This window comes from Gadus chalcogrammus, chromosome 8 (genome assembly GCF_026213295.1).
Source record: "Gadus chalcogrammus isolate NIFS_2021 chromosome 8, NIFS_Gcha_1.0, whole genome shotgun sequence".
In the NCBI taxonomy this organism is placed as follows: Eukaryota; Metazoa; Chordata; class Actinopteri; order Gadiformes; family Gadidae; genus Gadus; species Gadus chalcogrammus.
Genome location: NC_079419.1, coordinates 25,480,956 through 25,499,268, shown reverse-complemented (window position 1 = coordinate 25,499,268; position 18,313 = coordinate 25,480,956). Strand labels below are relative to the sequence as shown.

Below are 18,313 nucleotides of genomic sequence, written 5' to 3'. Positions count from 1 at the left end.
TTCTGGCTCATTAGTTTCCAAGAATCGGACTGGCATTAAGGGGAACTTCTTCGTTAACCATTTTTCCTTCATTATTAACTGACATATTTATGTTTCTTCCGTTAGTGTTCTTGACTACAAATGTTTAATTTCCCCCTTGAATTTCAAAGATTTTTCAGTTATATGCTTTGAAGAGAGCCCTTAATTCATTTGAGAAATGTGTGCTTTGAGTTTTCTGGATGTTGTGTGCTTATCAATATACATTTTGACCATGTGAATGAGGCTGCAGTTCAGGTTTATAAGTGGAACATTTTTCCTTAATTAGGACAATTATGTTATATTTATATATCTTCCATTAGTGTGTTCTTGACTTTTAATTTCCCTCGGACCCCGTTAATCACCGCTTGCGGTTATATTTATTATAACTATTATGATGAATCCTGTTTGGTAAGAATGAAGCCCACCCTGGTTCTGCAGGACCGCATCCTGTTCCGCAGCCGGCAGGCGGAGGACATCCAGGTGGTGAAATACAGCAGCTGCTCCACCCTGAAGACCTCGGACCATCGGCCCGTGGTGGGGGTCTTCCAGGTCAAGCTGAGGCCAGGGAGGGACAAGTGAGCTCTCAAATGAAACAACCTCAAGATGGAAAACTTAATAAATATGAAGCTTTATTGGATGAAAAGGAATATCTAGATCCTACAACAACTTTGTCTCTAACCACTGGTCCAGCTAGTGTCTCTTACCACTGGTCCATCTAGTGTCTCTTACCACTGGTCCATCTAGTGTCTCTTACCACTGGTCCATCTAGTGTCTCATACCACTGGTCCAGCCAGATGTCTCTGTAGCAAACTGTGATTGGTCCTTTGAATGTCTTTTTTTTCTCTCTCTCTCTCTCAGTATTCCTCTGGGCGCGGGGCAGTTCGACCGGGGCTTGTACCTGGAGGGGATCAGGCGTAGGATAACTCGGGAGCTGAAGAGGAGGGAGGTGATGAAGAGCCAGAACAGCAGCAGCACCATCTGCTCCGTCTCCTGAGCGCCTCCGACTCCACCTTACCCCCCACCCACAGACGTTGACTCACCTCCCACCCAGACTTTAACTCCAGCAATGTGACCGATACAATCGGGTCTTCAAACCGGTCTGTGTGTCATGTGACACCAAGACAGACATCGGGCCGGCCAGGCGAAGGCAGGGAGACTGTGGGTATGCAGTCTGTATTTATTGTCTGTTTTAAACCAGAAACACATGAAGACAAAGTCCCCCAGAAAATCAGACACAACTATGTTCAACGTCTGCAGATGGAGACGTTCACATTTGCAAAGATAACAAAAATAACTGTTAGCACTGACAAGGTCTGGCGGGAGTAGGGCACCCTCTAGTGGAGCCTGAGGGAGAAAGGCCTGGTGGAGGCCTGAGGAAGGCAGGCCTGGGGGAAGCCTGGTGGAGGCCTGAGGGAGAGAGGCCTGGTGGAATCCTGGTGGAGGGTGAGGGAGAGAGGCCTGGTGGAGGCTGGCTGTGCTTTGAGGGCAGGGACCTTGAGGTCAGACAGCCCAGGGGTCTGCTGACACAACAGGCTGGGCTTTATATACACCACAACTTGCTTATGATTAACCCTTCAAGGCTTGGTGTGTTTGTATTGGGTTTGTAAGGATTTTGTACGTTTTTAATAAGAGACAAAAAAAAAAATGTATTTAAGGTTTATAAATGAACTGAGGGTGATTATAACCCGTAATGTTAAACTTGTTTCCCTAATGATAGTGCTTTGAATAATGCCATTTTCATTGGGGTTAAATGGTAAATATACAGTTATCTTATTTAATACTATTGGGGAGCGTTGATACCAAAATGGTACATATGTGACTATTAATGAGATTTTACATTCCAGTCCAAATGCTTGAAATTAACCTGGCTTCAAATGGGAGCTTGGATAAAACTATTTAGATTAATCGATCAAAGGTTTACTTATACTTACATTACCACAAATGTCTATGATGTTTAATGGTTTGCTGGCATAAGTCATGTCCTTCAACTCTAATACTTCAAAGATTGTTGACCAATTCTGCATCACATGTAAAATCTCAAGGACAAAATTAATTTCAGATTGTATCGTCTCATCTCATCTTCAACAACCGCTCATCCTGGGTTGGGTCGCGGGGGCAGCAGCTCCAGCAGGGGGCCCCAGACTTTCCTTTCCTGGGCCACATTGACCAGCTCTGACGGGGGGGATCCCCGGCCAGTGTTGATCTAATCTCTCCATGGTCCTGGGTCTTTCCCAAGGTCTCCTCCCCACACCCAGATGGTATCGTATGGATGTTTCAGTGGAAAGTAACTGGTGTAGTTCAGACCTTGAATGACGCCACATGCAACTGTATCTCGGAAGCAAGTGTTTGCTTAAGAAGAAACATGGATTGTTAAAACAGACTTCTACCTTTAGTTGGCTGCCTTCTTTCTTATCCCCAGACAGACTGTCATTGTGCAGCTTCCCCACATAATGTACGGTATGGCACTAACTAGCTAAGAGTGTGTTGGCTTCTGCTACTGAAAGTGCCTGTGGGTTGGTCCAGACCCAACTTATTTTCTATGACTTGTCTGATGTAACATGATGTAATAAAAAGGTTTTAAAAGTGATCTTCAGCTGGGCAGTTTATCAACCATCCAACCTGCATTTGAAAACATCAGGACTTTTAAAATAAATTATTGTATTTATGGCCAAATTAATATTACTAGAGTTTTTGCTCGCTCAACCTCTGGTTGTAATTAAACCCATAGCAATAATGTGGAAACCCCAGTCGATAATGTTACTAAATTCTGGGCGCATAATACAACAATTTGCCTATAATGTTACAACGTATAAAATTAGTTCACCACAATTTACTCTTAAAAGCAGTACCATCATTTAAATATTTTTTAACCATTCTGCGAACAAAAGGCAACAGGCTGATTATCATTTAGGGGGCCACTCAATGAAATGCAGAAGCGTCATCAACACGCCCACTGAAGTGGTGTGAGAAATACAGACTTTCTACTCATTCACATTTAAGGTAATTTACATTTCCTACGGAGAAAATACTACCTCAGGGGGTAGTATTATACATTAGATTTTCAGGGTACAAATGTCAGGATATGTTGTTCACACATACGGCCCATCAGTGGAATATCAGGACTTGCACGTGTGTCTGAAAGCAGCTAAGCACTAAAAAAAGTAGTATATGCAAATCAAATATTAAATAGCTTTTACTGTTATTCAGGGCTGAAAGGTGCATTGACATTTTAAAATGCAAGGCAACTACTATTGGTTAGTTGAAAATAATAATCATTGAGATTAAACATCTCTGCCAGTGTCCTGGCCAAGACAGGCAGCAGTAGCCAACAGTCACACATAGCATACACACAAAACGTAAGAAAAAATAAAACTAAAACAGTCTGCAGGGGGAGAAGGGGGATGTCAATATTGCAAGACATTTCGGGAGGCTCAAGAGAAGAGTAATATTAAGTTTGAGCAACAAAGTTTAAAGACATTTCGGGAGGCTCAAGGAGAGTAATATTACATTTGAGCAACGTGGTGTAGTCTTGTGTTGGCTCTGTAGACATAATTCATCATACTGTTTTGACATGTTTTCGTTTTGTGTTATAGGGACACTGTATTTAATATCACGTGACTTATGTGCGGATATGCCGGTCGGTGCGATGATTGAATTTAACAGCTTTTATATGACAAAATGAACGACCTGCCGTTGCTTGTCGAAGTGAGAAATTGTCTCTTCCCTTCTTTTATCGCAATTTATACAGTCTATAGACAGAACGTCTTACCGTGGAGAGTTTTTCGACGGCGGAAGCGTTACGTTTAAAAACATAACGTCTTACCCAGGCCCGCCGCTCCTTATACGCAGAGTACGCAGAGTGCGTAGGGCACCAAGTACCTGGGGGGGCACCAAAAATTAAGGTTTGCAAAAAATTGTACATTATTGAATTAAAATAATATATATATTAGTTATGAAGAGGCCCAACGTTGTTTTTTCTTAATTGTATAACCTATCACTCAATTTCGGCAAATTAGATGTTTTTACCTAACATATTAAAAGAGGCTCCCGATTTAAGCCAAACCCCGCCCTACGATAAGGGTACTGTCGGCGGAGGAAACGCGAGCCGTAACCGAGCTGCGCCGAACCGCACCTTCAGTACTCAACCAAGCCGCACCGAACCGACCCGCACCCTCCGGTGGAAATGCGCATATGACCAACTTGAGTAACTGGTGCGACAGGCCTGCCATTATAGTAGTAAGATATTGATAGGCTTGGATAAACCTACAAGCTAACATCAATCTACGTATGTTAGTTTATACATGTGCAGTGTTCATGTGCATTAGGCAAAACATGGCGAGCGGGGTTGAGAAGAGATAAAACATTCTTACAGGGTAACCAATCGATGACTGAGAAATTCCAAGTTTTCATTTTATCTGGTATTTTAGCACGACAATGAGCCAAATGTACAGAAAGCCTCCAAATTAAGCAGTTTGCCTGGAGGGCGACCTGAATCCAAGTATCATCAGAGCAAACCACCTAACTCTCCTTTAAGAACAGAGGCAAAACTGAAAACAATTTGTTTATCCCGCCTCCTCAAACTGAAGATAAAGGCTCATCTAAATAGAGGACCAACCTCTGAATCACACAACAGGAAGCCTACAGGGAAAACTACCACACAAACCACAATTGCTACTGATTGATGCGGGGCTTCGGTTCTCAGAAGTCCTCTGCTCGTCAAGTCTAGGTACAGCATTTGTTATTTGGGGTGACCAGTTAAACAATCCCAAATGTAAAAAAAAAAACAGGTCCTCCCAAATGACAAAGGCTCCAGCTGGGTACACACAGACTAAAAATGACAAAAAAATGAAATACTCTCCACATCTCCTGGTTGGGGTGGACTCCAGAACAAAGTCCCCTCCCCCACAGCCCCTCTGCATGGGGCGAGATGTCGTGTGAGTGGGTCTCCAGGTTCCCTTTACGGTTTATGTACATATATGGTGGTGGGGGTCCGGGGCAGAGGGGGTCCGCGGGGTCTACCGGAACAGGCGGTAGGTGCGCGGCAGGCGCCCATCCTTGCTGGACAGGGCGGCCTGGATGTGTTCGAAGGAGGGCAGCTCCGTGAGGTCTCCCAGTGCCGCCACCGCCGGCTTGCTGCGCAGCATCTTAGAGGTGACGCGCTTGATGTCACTGGTGGTAACGTTGCCTGGCAACGACAAGAAAGGGTTGACTTCATGCATAAGCACAGCGTATTTACGTTTCTATATAAACCTGCTATTTGTTTATTATTTACTCACATTTTCTCATCACATGCCAAAGAAACGTAATAATATTTTAAAAAGAAGTCCTGGGCAGTCAAAAACATTTTCTAAAGGTCTTATATTTTTACTTAAATATATGCTATTCTTTTATCTAGAACAAGAGAGTTAAAATGCTCCTTAGCATGTGTTCAGGGGATCCAGACTCACTGATGAGCGCACACAGCTCGTGGGGCAGCTTCCTCTTCCCTGTAGAGAGGACCTGGCGACCAACGTCCTCGAAGACGACCGGCCGCGACTCCAGATTCATCATAAGCATGGATTTGAGCTGGGTCTTAGCCCTCTCCAGCTCCATCTTTCACACAGATCATCAAAACATGTACAAATCTCCAATCACATCATGGACTAATCATTAGGAGAGATTCTGAAGATAAAAGGAAATGGATCATTGTGGATGATTGGAAAATACTATTGTGCCAGGATTATTTTTAAATATTGTTATTTGGTATTTTGTGGCATTACCTCTCCGGGTGTCCCCGCCATCTGGATGAACTCCCTGGTGATGATCTCCACCATCTCCCGAAGCTTTTAAAACATAGAAAGTGATTCATAATAATCATACTATCACAGACATGTTTACAAATGTTTTAACATACATTGAAAAACAAGAGACAGGGAAACATGAGCTAGAGAACAGAGGTGGAGCAATGGAACCCATGACTGACTGGATATAAACCATGAAATAAAGATGGTGCAAATATTTGAAAATATATGAAATCAAAGAGAAATATGACAGAACAGAAACTTGAAAGATCAAACATAGTCTCATATATCTATTACATTACATTACATAAAAGGCAATGAATAAAGAGTTGAAATAACACTACTTTAAGAACAGTGAACCGTGGAGACCCTCACCATGCTGAGGTCCGTTCTCTGAGCCTACCCATCTACCTGCCTATATGACATCACCATGTTGAGGTCTGTACTCTGAGCTTAACCGTCTACCTGCCTACATGACATCACAATGTTGAGGTCCGTACTCCGCCTACCTGTCGGGGGTCGGCGCTGGCATGGATGCAGAGCAGGCCGCTGTCCTCATAGCTGTGATGGTAGGCGGTGGCGTTGTACATCCAGTGATGCCTTGACAACGGAACAACAAAGACACAAGTCACATTCTAATATAGAGCATCATGCCTCAAATGTGGAGTCTCTCCTCCAAAACAGTTCCAGTCAGCCTCACCACACTATCTCACTCTACTCACTCATCAAATGCCCAGTAAACTGTCTCACTCTACTTCCGCCGCAGTCAAACATACATCTTTGAAACAGAGGGTTTACCCAAATGAATTAAATGTGTACGGCAGTGAGGTGTTCACCTGTTGAGGACGTTGAGGTAGAGGCGGGTAAACATGCCTTTCCCCGGCCCGCCTGCGGAGAAGGAGCCGCCCCCGCCCATCATCATGTTGAGCACCGCGAACGGGATGAAGTCGTCCTCCTGTTGAGCCCAAACGCCCCTCATCAGAATACACCTCTTAACCACCACTGAGTTAACCAGCATCTTAAAAACATTTAGTTTAGCCTCCTCCTACTCACTTAATGTCGAATTGTCTTCATTTAATCCAACTCAAATGTATATCTGTGACTGTCTGTACAGTACCCCCAAATTTTCCCCCTCTTTAAGTTCTCTCAACCTAGGATGCTAGCTACTAGAGCAGCCAATCAAAGGAGACCCACCAGAAATGAGCAGCTCTCCAGACCAATCATGATGTGTGCAAGTTCTGGGATGGGGGTGGGGCCCAGACTGACGTCAGACATATCCTTCTCCATCTGATCACAAAGAAACATCAAGCAGTATAAACCAACTAAATGACTTCACTTGGATGGTAGACAGCTCGGTAAAAAATCAGCACAAAAATGTATATAAGAGAGAGACAGACACGAGACAGAGAGAAGTGTTTCATGTCTGATTAATATATTCTGTTTCATAAAAATACATAAGGCTATTATACCTATAAAGTGCATTTATAATATAATTCTGAGCATTGGGATTTCCTGTCCCACCTTGACGATGCCGCCGGTATACTGGGCCACGGAGAGGTCCACGTCGGTGGGCGTGGCCTCGCCCCACACCGGCCTGGTGTTCAGCAGGTACCGGCGGGCACACTTCACCAGCTGCTCATGCTCAATGCCCACCCCGGCCAGCACCATGCGCTGAGGACAGTAGTAGCTGCGCAGGTAGCCGTGCAGCACGGCCTGGTCGATCTTGTCCACGTTGTCGCCGGGACAGAAGCGCGGCAGGCCCACCGTGTTCCCGCGGTACGCTGCCTACGAGCGGTAATGCCACGCAGAAGAGGTCACAAGGAATGACCACCAGGCAAATATAAGTACATAAATGTGATGAGATTAGTTCTTCACTAGGTCACTGTCATTGCAGCGAATACACTAGTAGTAGTGTTTACAAGGTACTAGTTTGATGCACTGTTTATATATATTTTCTGTAATTTGCTGCTGAAACATCTGAATTTATCTCATAGGATAAATAAATAAATTAATAATTAAATAAAGTGTTATACAGTGAAAAAATGGTTGAAGAGTCACAATGAGAAGAACTTGATAAGTCTGATATCTGTACACATGTTCCCGAGTGTGGCGTTTGACGGAGCTTACAGCATGTATCATCTCTGTGAGTAACGGCTCAGGATCGGGCCTCATGTTCAGATCCTCCAGCTCAAAACGCACGGCCATTTGAGTCATCTCGATCTCCTCATCTTTGGGCAGACAGACAAGCATTCACTCAGTCAGATATAGTGTATGCTATTACCATGATCTTTTTTTAATTTAAAACAAAACAAACTAAATCAATGCAAAATTCAACACATTTCCCTGCACGTTATTTTTAGTCATTGCAAAGGTTTTCAAAATCTTTCTATAGATTCTTCAATATTATCATTTTTTAAGGATAGGATATATTTGTTAGCATTCTTCTTCTCCCACCTGGTCTTCTTTTTCAAATCAATTCCAGTGATGTAATGTGTTTATGACATGGGTCACCCTGTAATCACTGAGTGAACACACAGAGTTTAAAGACCAATGGCCGACTGACCCAGCAGGCGAGGCTGCAGGACAGCGTCTGACAGCAGGCTGACCACCGTGTCCAGGCCCTTCACTTCTGCAGAGATTGCATACATAGTGGTGTCTCTGCACAGAAAAACATGCAGCAGTATAGGTGAATTCTCCAATTCACCGCTGTTTTCGCTGGTATACTTCAAAAGGTTGTATTCACGGTTTGTAGTTTGTGTGGGATCTTATACAAAAAAATACACCTTTCTCAGTATTGTGAGGTATTCACAGAGTATTCTGTGCATACCTATTGTAATTGTAGGAATACATACTTTTTTTTTGGATGGCACATCCCTCGACCTCGGAGTGGTAAAAAGTTTTCAAATTTCTCAGACCTTTGGCATCCCTCTAAAGGCCGATTTAGGGTCGTAGACGCAGAGACGTAAGCACGTAATTTACACAAGGGACTTGTTTTAGACAAGTTTTGATTTACGGTTCCTTTAAGGTTCCTTAAGGATTGCGCGTGTTGCAAGGGGATTCTCCGCCAGAACAGTAGGGGGAGCAACGAACGAATCTGTGGGCGTGGAAGTGGAAATCGCTGGCTTGTTTATATTTATAATCATAGCCGCGGGAACGTATTCTCAGCAGGGGGTGCTGGAAAAAAAACTCAGCCTGGACTAGACTCGCAACTCGCTACATTGATAAAAAAGATATATAGCAGCGCAGCTCAATTACACCAGTGCATGCGCGCAGTCGAAAATCGATCGTTGTGTTCACACCATGGTTCACATCCAGCTGCTCACAGAACAAGTTTAGCGCACCACCGCTCCCCTCACACTTTTTCATATAACTTTTTTTAATTAAATAAATGCTGCGTCTCAAAATGCCTTGGACAGCAGCGACGTTGACCCGCTTTGCCACGGGCCGAAACAGTGCGGAGCGACCACAGCCAGAGCGAACAAAGCGGGGCAGAGGAGTGTCAGGAATAGTCTTTTGTGTACACATCAGTACGGCCTATTTGCACTACTGTTTAGTGGCAATGCAGTGTTTTATTCTATGCCTTTTAATTTTTGTATATTATTTCAATGAATACAATTTATTTATTTATAAAAAAAAGATCTGGTCTTCAAATCTTTTTTCCAAACATAGGTCGGGTTTGTGTTTATATTCGGACCAATACGGTACAGCGGGCGCTCACATGACGTTATGCATTTCCTGGTGCATAATGTGACGCTTCAGAACCTAAAATCCCGTTTCTCCCCGTTGACACGACAACACACACTTTGGCCGGAGTTTTTAGAAATAATCGTTTTCTGTGATAAGACAGGGCCTCAGACAGGGGGTGCGGCAGCACCCCCAGCACCCCTACTTCCCGCGGTACTGTTTATAATTATCATAATTCGTTCTTGTGTTTTCTTCTTCTCCTTCTTCAAAATTCTTCATTCGCTTCTGTCACGGCCTTTTAAAAATGGCGCTATTATGCTGTAAAACCGGAAATGTGAGACTCCTGAAAGGATGTGGTTAGCTGGCCAATTACAGTCTTTGCGAGCTGCGTAGGGCCGTAGTGTTTTAGGCCCCGTTCACACGAAGCCGAAACGGGCGAAACCGTTACGGTTTCGATCTATCCGGTTTCGAAGTATCTCCGTGAAGACGAAGCCAAGCGAAACCGGGTAGATCTGTAGAAACGCTGTAGTACACATTCCAGGCCCATAAGGGGCGCTGCTTCTGGTACAGAAATCCAGAAGAAATGAAATAAGAAGAAGAGGCGAGCATGCGCATAAAGGCTGCCCTTATGCGCATGCTCGCATGTGATTTCTGAGACTCCACGGGCTTAAGAGCCATTGGCTAGGAGGTCGAGGGGTGGGGCGATGACGTCATGGTTTGCGGTTTCAGTCGTACACACGAATCCAAAACGAAACCGGGTAGATTTGAAACCACCTCCGAGGGTGGTTATAGAAGTTTGCGGTTTCGGTCAGCGGATTCGCCGGCTTCGTGTGTACGGAAGGCCGAACCGTACAAGACCTTTGCGGTTTCGCCATGAAATCGGCTTCGTGTGAACGGGGCCTTAGTCGCATAGTCAGGAATTCTGGGCGACGCACTTAAGCACGTAAGGGGGGATATTTTACCGCGCAAGGGGGGGTTATGTATCTTACGTGCTTACGCTTTACGTCTAAAACAGAGCATATATCGGCCTTAACATATGCCTCGATAAAGTTTGGTGCCGAAATACCCTTAGGGGGCGCTACAACTAGCCTGTCTTAGTTAAACGCTCAGTGAAAATTTGGTGAAAACTTAAATAATCAGCATCTTCATAACCAAAGCTTCGAGTAACAAACTTAAATGTACATGATATTTGGACTTGCCTGTTAAGGATCGCATGGAATGGTTTAGTTTGTGTAAAACAATTGAAGAGTGATGGCAAATTCAATATGCTGATTAAAACGGTGACGAAGAACAAAGTTGGAGGCGTAGTTGGATGTTGAAGTAATGACTACATCATTGATTGGCTTGAACAGGGCGGCCGCTGGAATAGGCGGTGCATAATAATAATAATACTACATTTGATTTGTAAAGCACTTTTCATAAGATAATCTCAACGTGCTCAAGGGCAATAACACATTAAAATCCTGTGATAAAATACATAAATATAAAACAGCTTAAAGGGGAGTTGAGGTGCAGATTCAATTTTGAAAAATCTAAGGACAACTTAAGAACAGCTGCTTGAACAAAAAAGTTGTTAGCCCTTATTTTAAAAAGTGTCCACAGACTGGGGTTTTCGCAGATGTTCAAGAAGGGAATTCCAGATGTGAGGGGCAGCGGAGCAGAATGCTCGGTCTCCCATGGTGCAAAGTCTTGTGCGGGGCTGATGGAGGTTTGTGCTTTGGGACTGGAGGTTATGGGCGGATGAGGGAGGTGTAAGGAGGTCTTTGAGGTATTGCGGGGCGTTGCTGCAGATGCAGAAGTGGGTGATGAGGGCGATCTTGTATTGAATTCTTTAGGTTATGGGGAGCCAGTGGAGGTTCTGAAGAATGGGGGTGATGTGGTCGTATTTGCAGGTTTTCATCAGAGTTCGGTCAGCGCTGTTCTGAATGAATTGAAGTTTCTGAAGGTGTTTATTGGGTACACCGATGAGCAGGCTGTTACAGTAATCAAGCCTGGAGGAGATTAAGGAATGGACGAGTCTCTCTGCGTCAGAGAAAGTGAGGAAGGGGCGGAGTTCAGAAATGTTCTTGATATGGAAAAAGCAGGTTTTGTACACATGTTTGATGTTGTTTGCAAATGTCAGTTGTGGGTCCAGCTTCAAACCGAGGTTGGTAACTGTGGTTGAGAGGGGGATGTCTTGACCGGAGAAGGAGATGGTGGTTATGGGTGATGATTAGGGGTGTGAATCTTTGGCTTCAGACGATTCGATTAACGATTCAGTAGTTGGCGATTCGAATAAAGGACCATTTTTTTTTTTTGGAACGATTCGATTCGATTCTGTAAACCACTTTGAACCAAAATTCTATATCCGTGAAATAAACATGCAATAATGTGACACCCTGTCATGGGTAGATGTGTTGGAGCGTCTTGAACTAGATGGAAAATCACTCGGGAGCCGACGAGAAGTTTGGAAAAAGATGGGATCTTTTATTTCCCAATTTAAGGCCCATAAGGCAATAAAAATAAAACGAAAATCAACAAAAAAGAAAAATACTTTTCACTAAACAAACTGAATGGGCTTGAGAGTCACAAAAACCTCAATTCGAACTTAAGCATACTGGACCTTTATATTATTGCTAAATTTTGGCGTAGCCAAAATATACAAAAACTGCAATAAACATAATTACAAAAACTCGGGGTCACTTCCGGTTTACCCGGAAGTTATGACGTTAATTTAAACCCCGTTGACGCGGCACACATTCCCTAATACAAAGTCTAGACGAGACGCTGGTAAGACGAACATTTATGCTTTGTTAACATGTAACTTTTAAACTAAATAAACAAACCTGGAATTTGACAACGACATCCTTGTTTGAATGGTTATTGCAACAGAAAAGGTGACGTTAATGGTAAATGGTATTAAACAGAACGTTGTAATGATGGTACTTGCAAGATTGTATTAAACTGCCGTAGCGCGCTTGATAAATGACATGGTTGATAAATGATTTTAAAACAGTATGAAGGTAACGGAATACATAGTCAAACAAGACAAACACACACAGGCAACATTGACAGAAGTTATGCGCCTCGTCACACACCCCTTGTCAATTTTACCATTATTCTATGCGCAGCCAAAATGCTTCCACACTTTGGATTTCAAGTTTGCTGGTGCATTAACAATCTCGCTGCCGCTCTCTGCCATGTTTGAAATGCACCAGTAGAGAAACTTGTGGGACTTCCTTGCAAGCTGACGACAGAGTTACGGATTACCGAGCTGCACTTCACAAAATAAACGTGTAAACTAAGTCTTAAAACATTAATCATAATCGATTCATACGATTTAAAGCATTTATATAGATTATTGGTGAAGCCAAAGCGATTCATTCTATTTATTTATTTTAGCAGATCGATTTAGTTGAATCGGTAGGACTGACAATCGATTCATCGATGCATCGCATGAATCGTTACACCCCTAGTGATGACTGGACCTGATGAGGGGTGCCAATGTGTATGGCTTCAGCTTTAGAACTGTTGAGCTGGAGGAAGTTGTGACTCATCCACGCCCTAAGAAGAGACTGGGGTAGAGCATAGGTTGGGGTCGGTTCGCGGGTACAACTGAGTGTCATCGGCATAGCAGTGAAAAGAGATGCCTGGTCGGCTGATGACACGACCCAGTGGCAGCATATATAAAATGAAAAACAGGGGTCCTAGGACAGATACTTCGGGAACACCACAAGTGACGGGGGCTGATCCCAAACTGACGTACGAGGTGAACCAGTCCAATGTGGAGTGACGGAGACCAATGTCGGTGTGGAGGCGGCTTAGGAGGATATCGTCGCTGTCCGATGAAAACCGCGTATGTCCAAAACGGTTACTTTTCAGGAAATGAAAAAAACACCCTAATTTCAAAGCAGTTGAACGTAGCGTTGTCATAGTTGGTACGTCATCTTTAAATGTAGTCGTAATATTGACAGTGTGATGGTATAGTTCACATTTTACCAAAATCGAGTTTAAATGGACATACGTGCATATTTTACAGTAACGGTGGTCGATACGCGTTCTTCCGATCATGAATGGACAGGTCGCGTTTCATACTGACAGATGAATAGGCTACGCTAAGTTTATTAAATAGCCTACGTCCAACTTAACGCTATTTAATAAACTGAGCATAGAATATTAATCTTGTCAGTATGAATAACAGTGTACTGATTCATTGTCCCTTCATAATTATGTCTCCTGCTAACTATGAAGCGATAATGAATCAGTACACTAACAAGCTATACAGAGGTTGTAACGTCCACTCCTTGACCTACGTCTCAGGCGACAAGGGGGACACTTTTTCTAGCGATAAAGTTAGGCCTACTGTAAAGGAAAGCTATTGTCTCACCAGGCTATCATCAAAATAATATTTATTTGGCACTGTATTGCAGAAAAGAAAAGGAAAAATGAAGCTGCCATTTCACTAAAAAAAACACAGACACCCGCTACCGCTCGCTCTCCTCGCTCGTCCACTCACTCGCTGACGTCAATCACACACACACACACACACACACACACACACACACACACACACACACACACACACACACACACACACACACACACACACACACACACACACACACACACACACACACACACACACACACACACACACACCAGACCAACTGCCGGTCAAATCACACAAAACAATAGAGACAGGGATCACACAGGACTTTGACGGCTGTGGAGAAATGAAATCCTCCGTATCCACGGAGAGCTGTCATCACAGAGAGGGCATCTCTTCGCAAACTTACGGCATCAATAAGAGGGGGCGGTGTCAGCAGACTATTATTTAGACAAATTAGCAAATTTCAATCTGACAATTTTACCAGATAGTTAGAAAGGGCGTATCGTGCTTCTGCCTTATCACACCGCGAGACAGGTTCGTGGCTTTGAGTGTCGTGATTTCGGTTTCGATACGTGTTACAGCTAGCCTGGTTCTACCAGACTCTCGTACTCTTCACTTCATTTCATTTGTACAGAGAGTACTGAAGGGAAATTCAAATTGAGCGGAAGTACTTAGGCGGGCGGAGCCAGGCTACGTTACAGCCCTGTTTAGCCTACTTTATTTACGTCAGTCCGGTTCACAATAAGAAATATTCGGTGAAAATTACTTCATCTTATATTGCAACTAGAATAAACTTGAGAACAGTTGACAAAAAAACTAAATACCTAAACTTCAAAGTGTTATTCGGCTACCCGATGATGCGCTTCCAGAGACGCTAATGAGATCATATGAATGAGATGACTCCACAGGGCGGGAGATACGCGGCGGGATTGACAGCTTTGACACCAAATGGATATACTTGAAAGTCAGATGACGTGTTTCACAACTTTTCATTGGTCAATTAGGTTCATGACGCATACTGTATACGGAAATGAACCTGGACATAACTATCATCGTAAAATCTCAAAATCGGCAAAAATGGACATACGCGGTTTTCATCGGACAGCGACGATATGGTGGTCGACAGTGTCAAAAGCCGCTGAGAGGTCGAGTAGGATGAGCAGGGAGGGGGATCCAGAATCGGCAGAGATGAGAAGGTCATTGGTTACCCTCAGACAGTATTGGGAACGTTACTTTAAAAAAGCAATTAGTTATAGTTACTCACTACTTGTTCCAAAAAGTAACTGAGTTAGTAACTGAATTAGTCTATAATAAAAGTAACTAGTTACCAGGGAAAGTAACTATTTGAGAAAAAATAAAAAGTTGCTATATGTCAAAGAATTTCGATTTTTCTGAGCAGTTTTCACTTGGTCTTAATGTGTTAAATGTTTGAACTGCCCATTCAAGGGCCGGATATACTTCCAACTGCATTTTAATTTTGCATGGTTGCAAAGGCTGTGGAACATCTGCCGAATACTACAGAAAATGCCAACTTTTCATCGGATTGCTCCGGTCTCGCCCTTTCTGCTGCTTCATCGAATCTGTTTGGTGTGGCGAGGGTGTCCTGGCTTGTGTGTAAAAACCCTGGTTCCAATTGGCTACCATGAAACATGACTCTGCCTTAGCCAATCTATGTCGTTGTTAACCCACCCTGTCTCCTCACTAGCAGTTTGTGTTTGGAGCCAGGGATGCGTTCGGACTACGCAGTTTATTCAATCAATTCATAGTAACGCACCGCATTTAACGTACAGTAACGGTGAAGGCGTTGTAACGACGGAAACAGTAATTAATTAGATTACCCCGTTACTGAAAAAATAACGGCGTTACATAACTTCGTTCTTTTAAACTGCGTTATTACAAACACTGCCCTCAACAATGCTGTCTCTGTACAATGGGCAGTGCGGAAACCAGATTGGAATTTTTCAAACAGTGAATGACATTATAGATGTTCCAGTAGCTGTGCAGCAACATCTTTTACGAACACCTTCGACAGGAATGGTAGATGGGAGAAGGGCCGGTAGTTGGAGAGGCATTCTGGGTCGAGGTTGGGGTTTTTCAGAAGAGGTCTGATAACAGCAGTTTTGAGTGAGGGTGGGACATGGCAGGAGTTTAACGAGTGGTTTATTATTCGTGTGATGAGAGGGCTTATTGCAGACAGGTTAGATAGAGTGCTGTAGGTGCATGAGTTACTGAAGACCAATGGACTGCTTGCAGTACACACGTTTCTGTTTTTAGGGGTCCAAGCCAACAGGTTGGATCCCTATTGTTTTTGTAAGGATTATTATTATTCCCAGCTAGAAGTGGTACCACAGCCCAAACCGTAAATGGTGCACACACGCCAATTGCATGACTAGATCCAGGTATGTGAGGTGACCGCAGACGACCAAATCCAGACATGCCGGCCACTAGGTGGCGCTATACCAAGGAATACGCGTTTGGGGCTATAACTCCCACACCGAACCTCCCACAGTCCAAAACGTTAGACACACAGATTCACTGGAGTCTGCTGCATCTTTTGGCATAGACCACGCCCATTTGCGTCTATGCATTTTTTTTTTCGCAAAATCGCGAAAACCGCTAAACTGTCTTTTCGCTACTCCTCCCACATTTCTTGACCAATCAACACTAAACTTTGCACACGACGTCTTCAGACACACACGAAAAGAAAAAAAAAACTATTCTGACTCGACCGTCGGTGACGAAACGGTAGCGTTTTGAATATTTGTTTATTAGCTACGTTAAACATGGAAAATCATTAATCCCCAAAAATCCAAAATTAGATATCGGATCGAGTTCACATTTTACACACATGTTGGCGTTACCCTAAATGGCGTTCACTAAAAAATTCGGAATATTTCGCCGCTAGGAAAATTCTCTTTGGAAAATTACGCCATTCGGGGGCGCAATAAACGAGGAAATTGTATATCTCCTAATTGGCCAAAGGAATGTTCTGAAAACGCGTTTGGGGATATATCTCCCACACCGAACCTCCCACAGTCAAAACCTTTATATCCACAGGTTCACGGTAGCGTTTTGAACACATGCTTCGCGTTGTGCCGGCGAAATGCACATTTCTTGGACCCCTGCATAACTGCTTGCAGTTCTAGTTTTTATTCTTCTTCTCCTTGTTGTCTGTGTTCATATTGCTTATGTTTTAACTGTGATGCATTCATTTAGAATTTTTTTTTTTATTATTTGTATTATAAACACATTGAAAGTTAACCTATTGGATTCCAATGGGATTTGGAAAACAGATTATTACAATAGTCATAATCATTATTGATTTACAGTATTGGTTATGAGAAGACAAAGGAAGGCGAGGTTACCTGGATGTTTGGCAGTCACATATTCCGCCATGCTTCTCTAACGTCAGAAGAATTTCATCTCTACTCCCATACTGAGCTGTGGACTAGAGATGAAGGTACAAACTGTCAATAAAATGATGAGCAATACCTTTTTGTTCACATACCACGTTTGTGTTTGCATGCTTGTGTTTTTGCCACCTTACATTGTTTAATTGTCAAGGTCAGAGCTCTCAATAAAACATAATTTATATAATGATTTTATCCCAACTTCAGATCTGATAGATTGACTGCTGACTGCTGGCTGCTTCCTGGCAGCACACATCATTCCTGTTGTCTCTCCTTTAGTTCACAGTACGGTTCCGAGACTGAGTAAGCAATACTTACAGAAAAGGCAAGTTTCTCTAAGAAATGAGCAATCCCACTGGGATACTTGGTCTCGTGTCTTGACCCGGAATTAACTAAAACTAAAAGACAACAAAACAAAATCATTCACGTACAACTTATATCAGCTTGGCGGGTCATCATGCAACATAACATCAGCATTGCCTGCAGAATAAGTAACTCACTTCCAACAGTGCAGAATTGACCAAACTTGTTCTGAGACGCCACTCTCAGGCCGTTTTCCAGAGTGGTGATCCTGGTCTCGCTCTTCTCCAGGCCGTCCACGGAGGCGAACGTCGGGGAGGGGACCCCGGGCAGCGGGGAGGACAGGGGGATGTTGGGGTACCCACCGCCCCCGCTGTACCTCCTGTAGGCTGCGAGCCCATACCTGGAATCATACACAGAATAACTACTGTCAATCAATCACCAAGCAAATTCAAATGATGGTGTCAGATCTTAAGGTTAACGTCTATTGTGATTTGACTTGTTTTGATAGGTGGACACACTGGTCACATCACGATTTGACACTATCGGAATACATCGATAAGGTGTGCGTCAAACACACAAAACCGTCAGAGCGAGTCGATTGATCCGCTAACAGTTACACTATTGTATACTGACACGATTTGTTGTGTTACCTTTGAACGGGGCTCCAGGATCTACACCTCGACATGTGTGTCGCCATCTTGACGTGTGACCAGACCACACAATAACCCGGATGACAACTGTATAACTTC

At 43.5% G+C, this 18,313-nt stretch overlaps 2 protein-coding genes across 5 annotated transcripts in view; one reads left to right on the top strand and one right to left on the bottom strand.

Annotated features, from left to right (window-relative positions):
* The window catches only part of inpp5e (inositol polyphosphate-5-phosphatase E), an 18,814-nt gene extending 15,461 nt beyond the window's left edge, over nt 1–3,353 (top strand). The window contains exons 10-11 of one of the 3 annotated variants that reach the window (XM_056597150.1): nt 457–567; nt 877–3,353. In XM_056597150.1, coding sequence (XP_056453125.1) covers nt 457–567; nt 877–936 — 171 coding nt within the window. In that variant the 3' untranslated portion in view covers nt 937–3,353. Of the gene's footprint in view, nt 1–456; nt 594–876 lie in introns of all 3 variants that reach the window. The other 2 variants (XM_056597149.1, XM_056597151.1) reach the window with 2 other exon arrangements.
* On the bottom strand, nt 1,462–18,313 carry pmpca (peptidase, mitochondrial processing subunit alpha). Of its 2 annotated transcripts, none has more exons than XM_056597153.1 (13): nt 18,215–18,307; nt 17,762–17,985; nt 17,580–17,659; nt 17,217–17,299; nt 8,362–8,456; nt 7,926–8,026; nt 7,320–7,583; nt 6,993–7,085; nt 6,635–6,753; nt 6,308–6,398; nt 5,778–5,840; nt 5,466–5,610; nt 1,462–5,203 (listed from the first exon to the last, which is right to left on the bottom strand). In XM_056597153.1, exons 1-13 carry the CDS (start codon nt 18,259–18,261, stop codon nt 5,034–5,036), a joined length of 1,575 nt encoding a protein of 524 aa, XP_056453128.1. In that variant the 5' UTR covers nt 18,262–18,307; the 3' UTR covers nt 1,462–5,033. The 2 variants fall into 2 exon arrangements, with proteins under 2 accessions (XP_056453128.1, XP_056453129.1); XM_056597154.1 differs by having other exon boundaries at nt 1,465–5,203; nt 17,762–17,964; nt 18,215–18,313.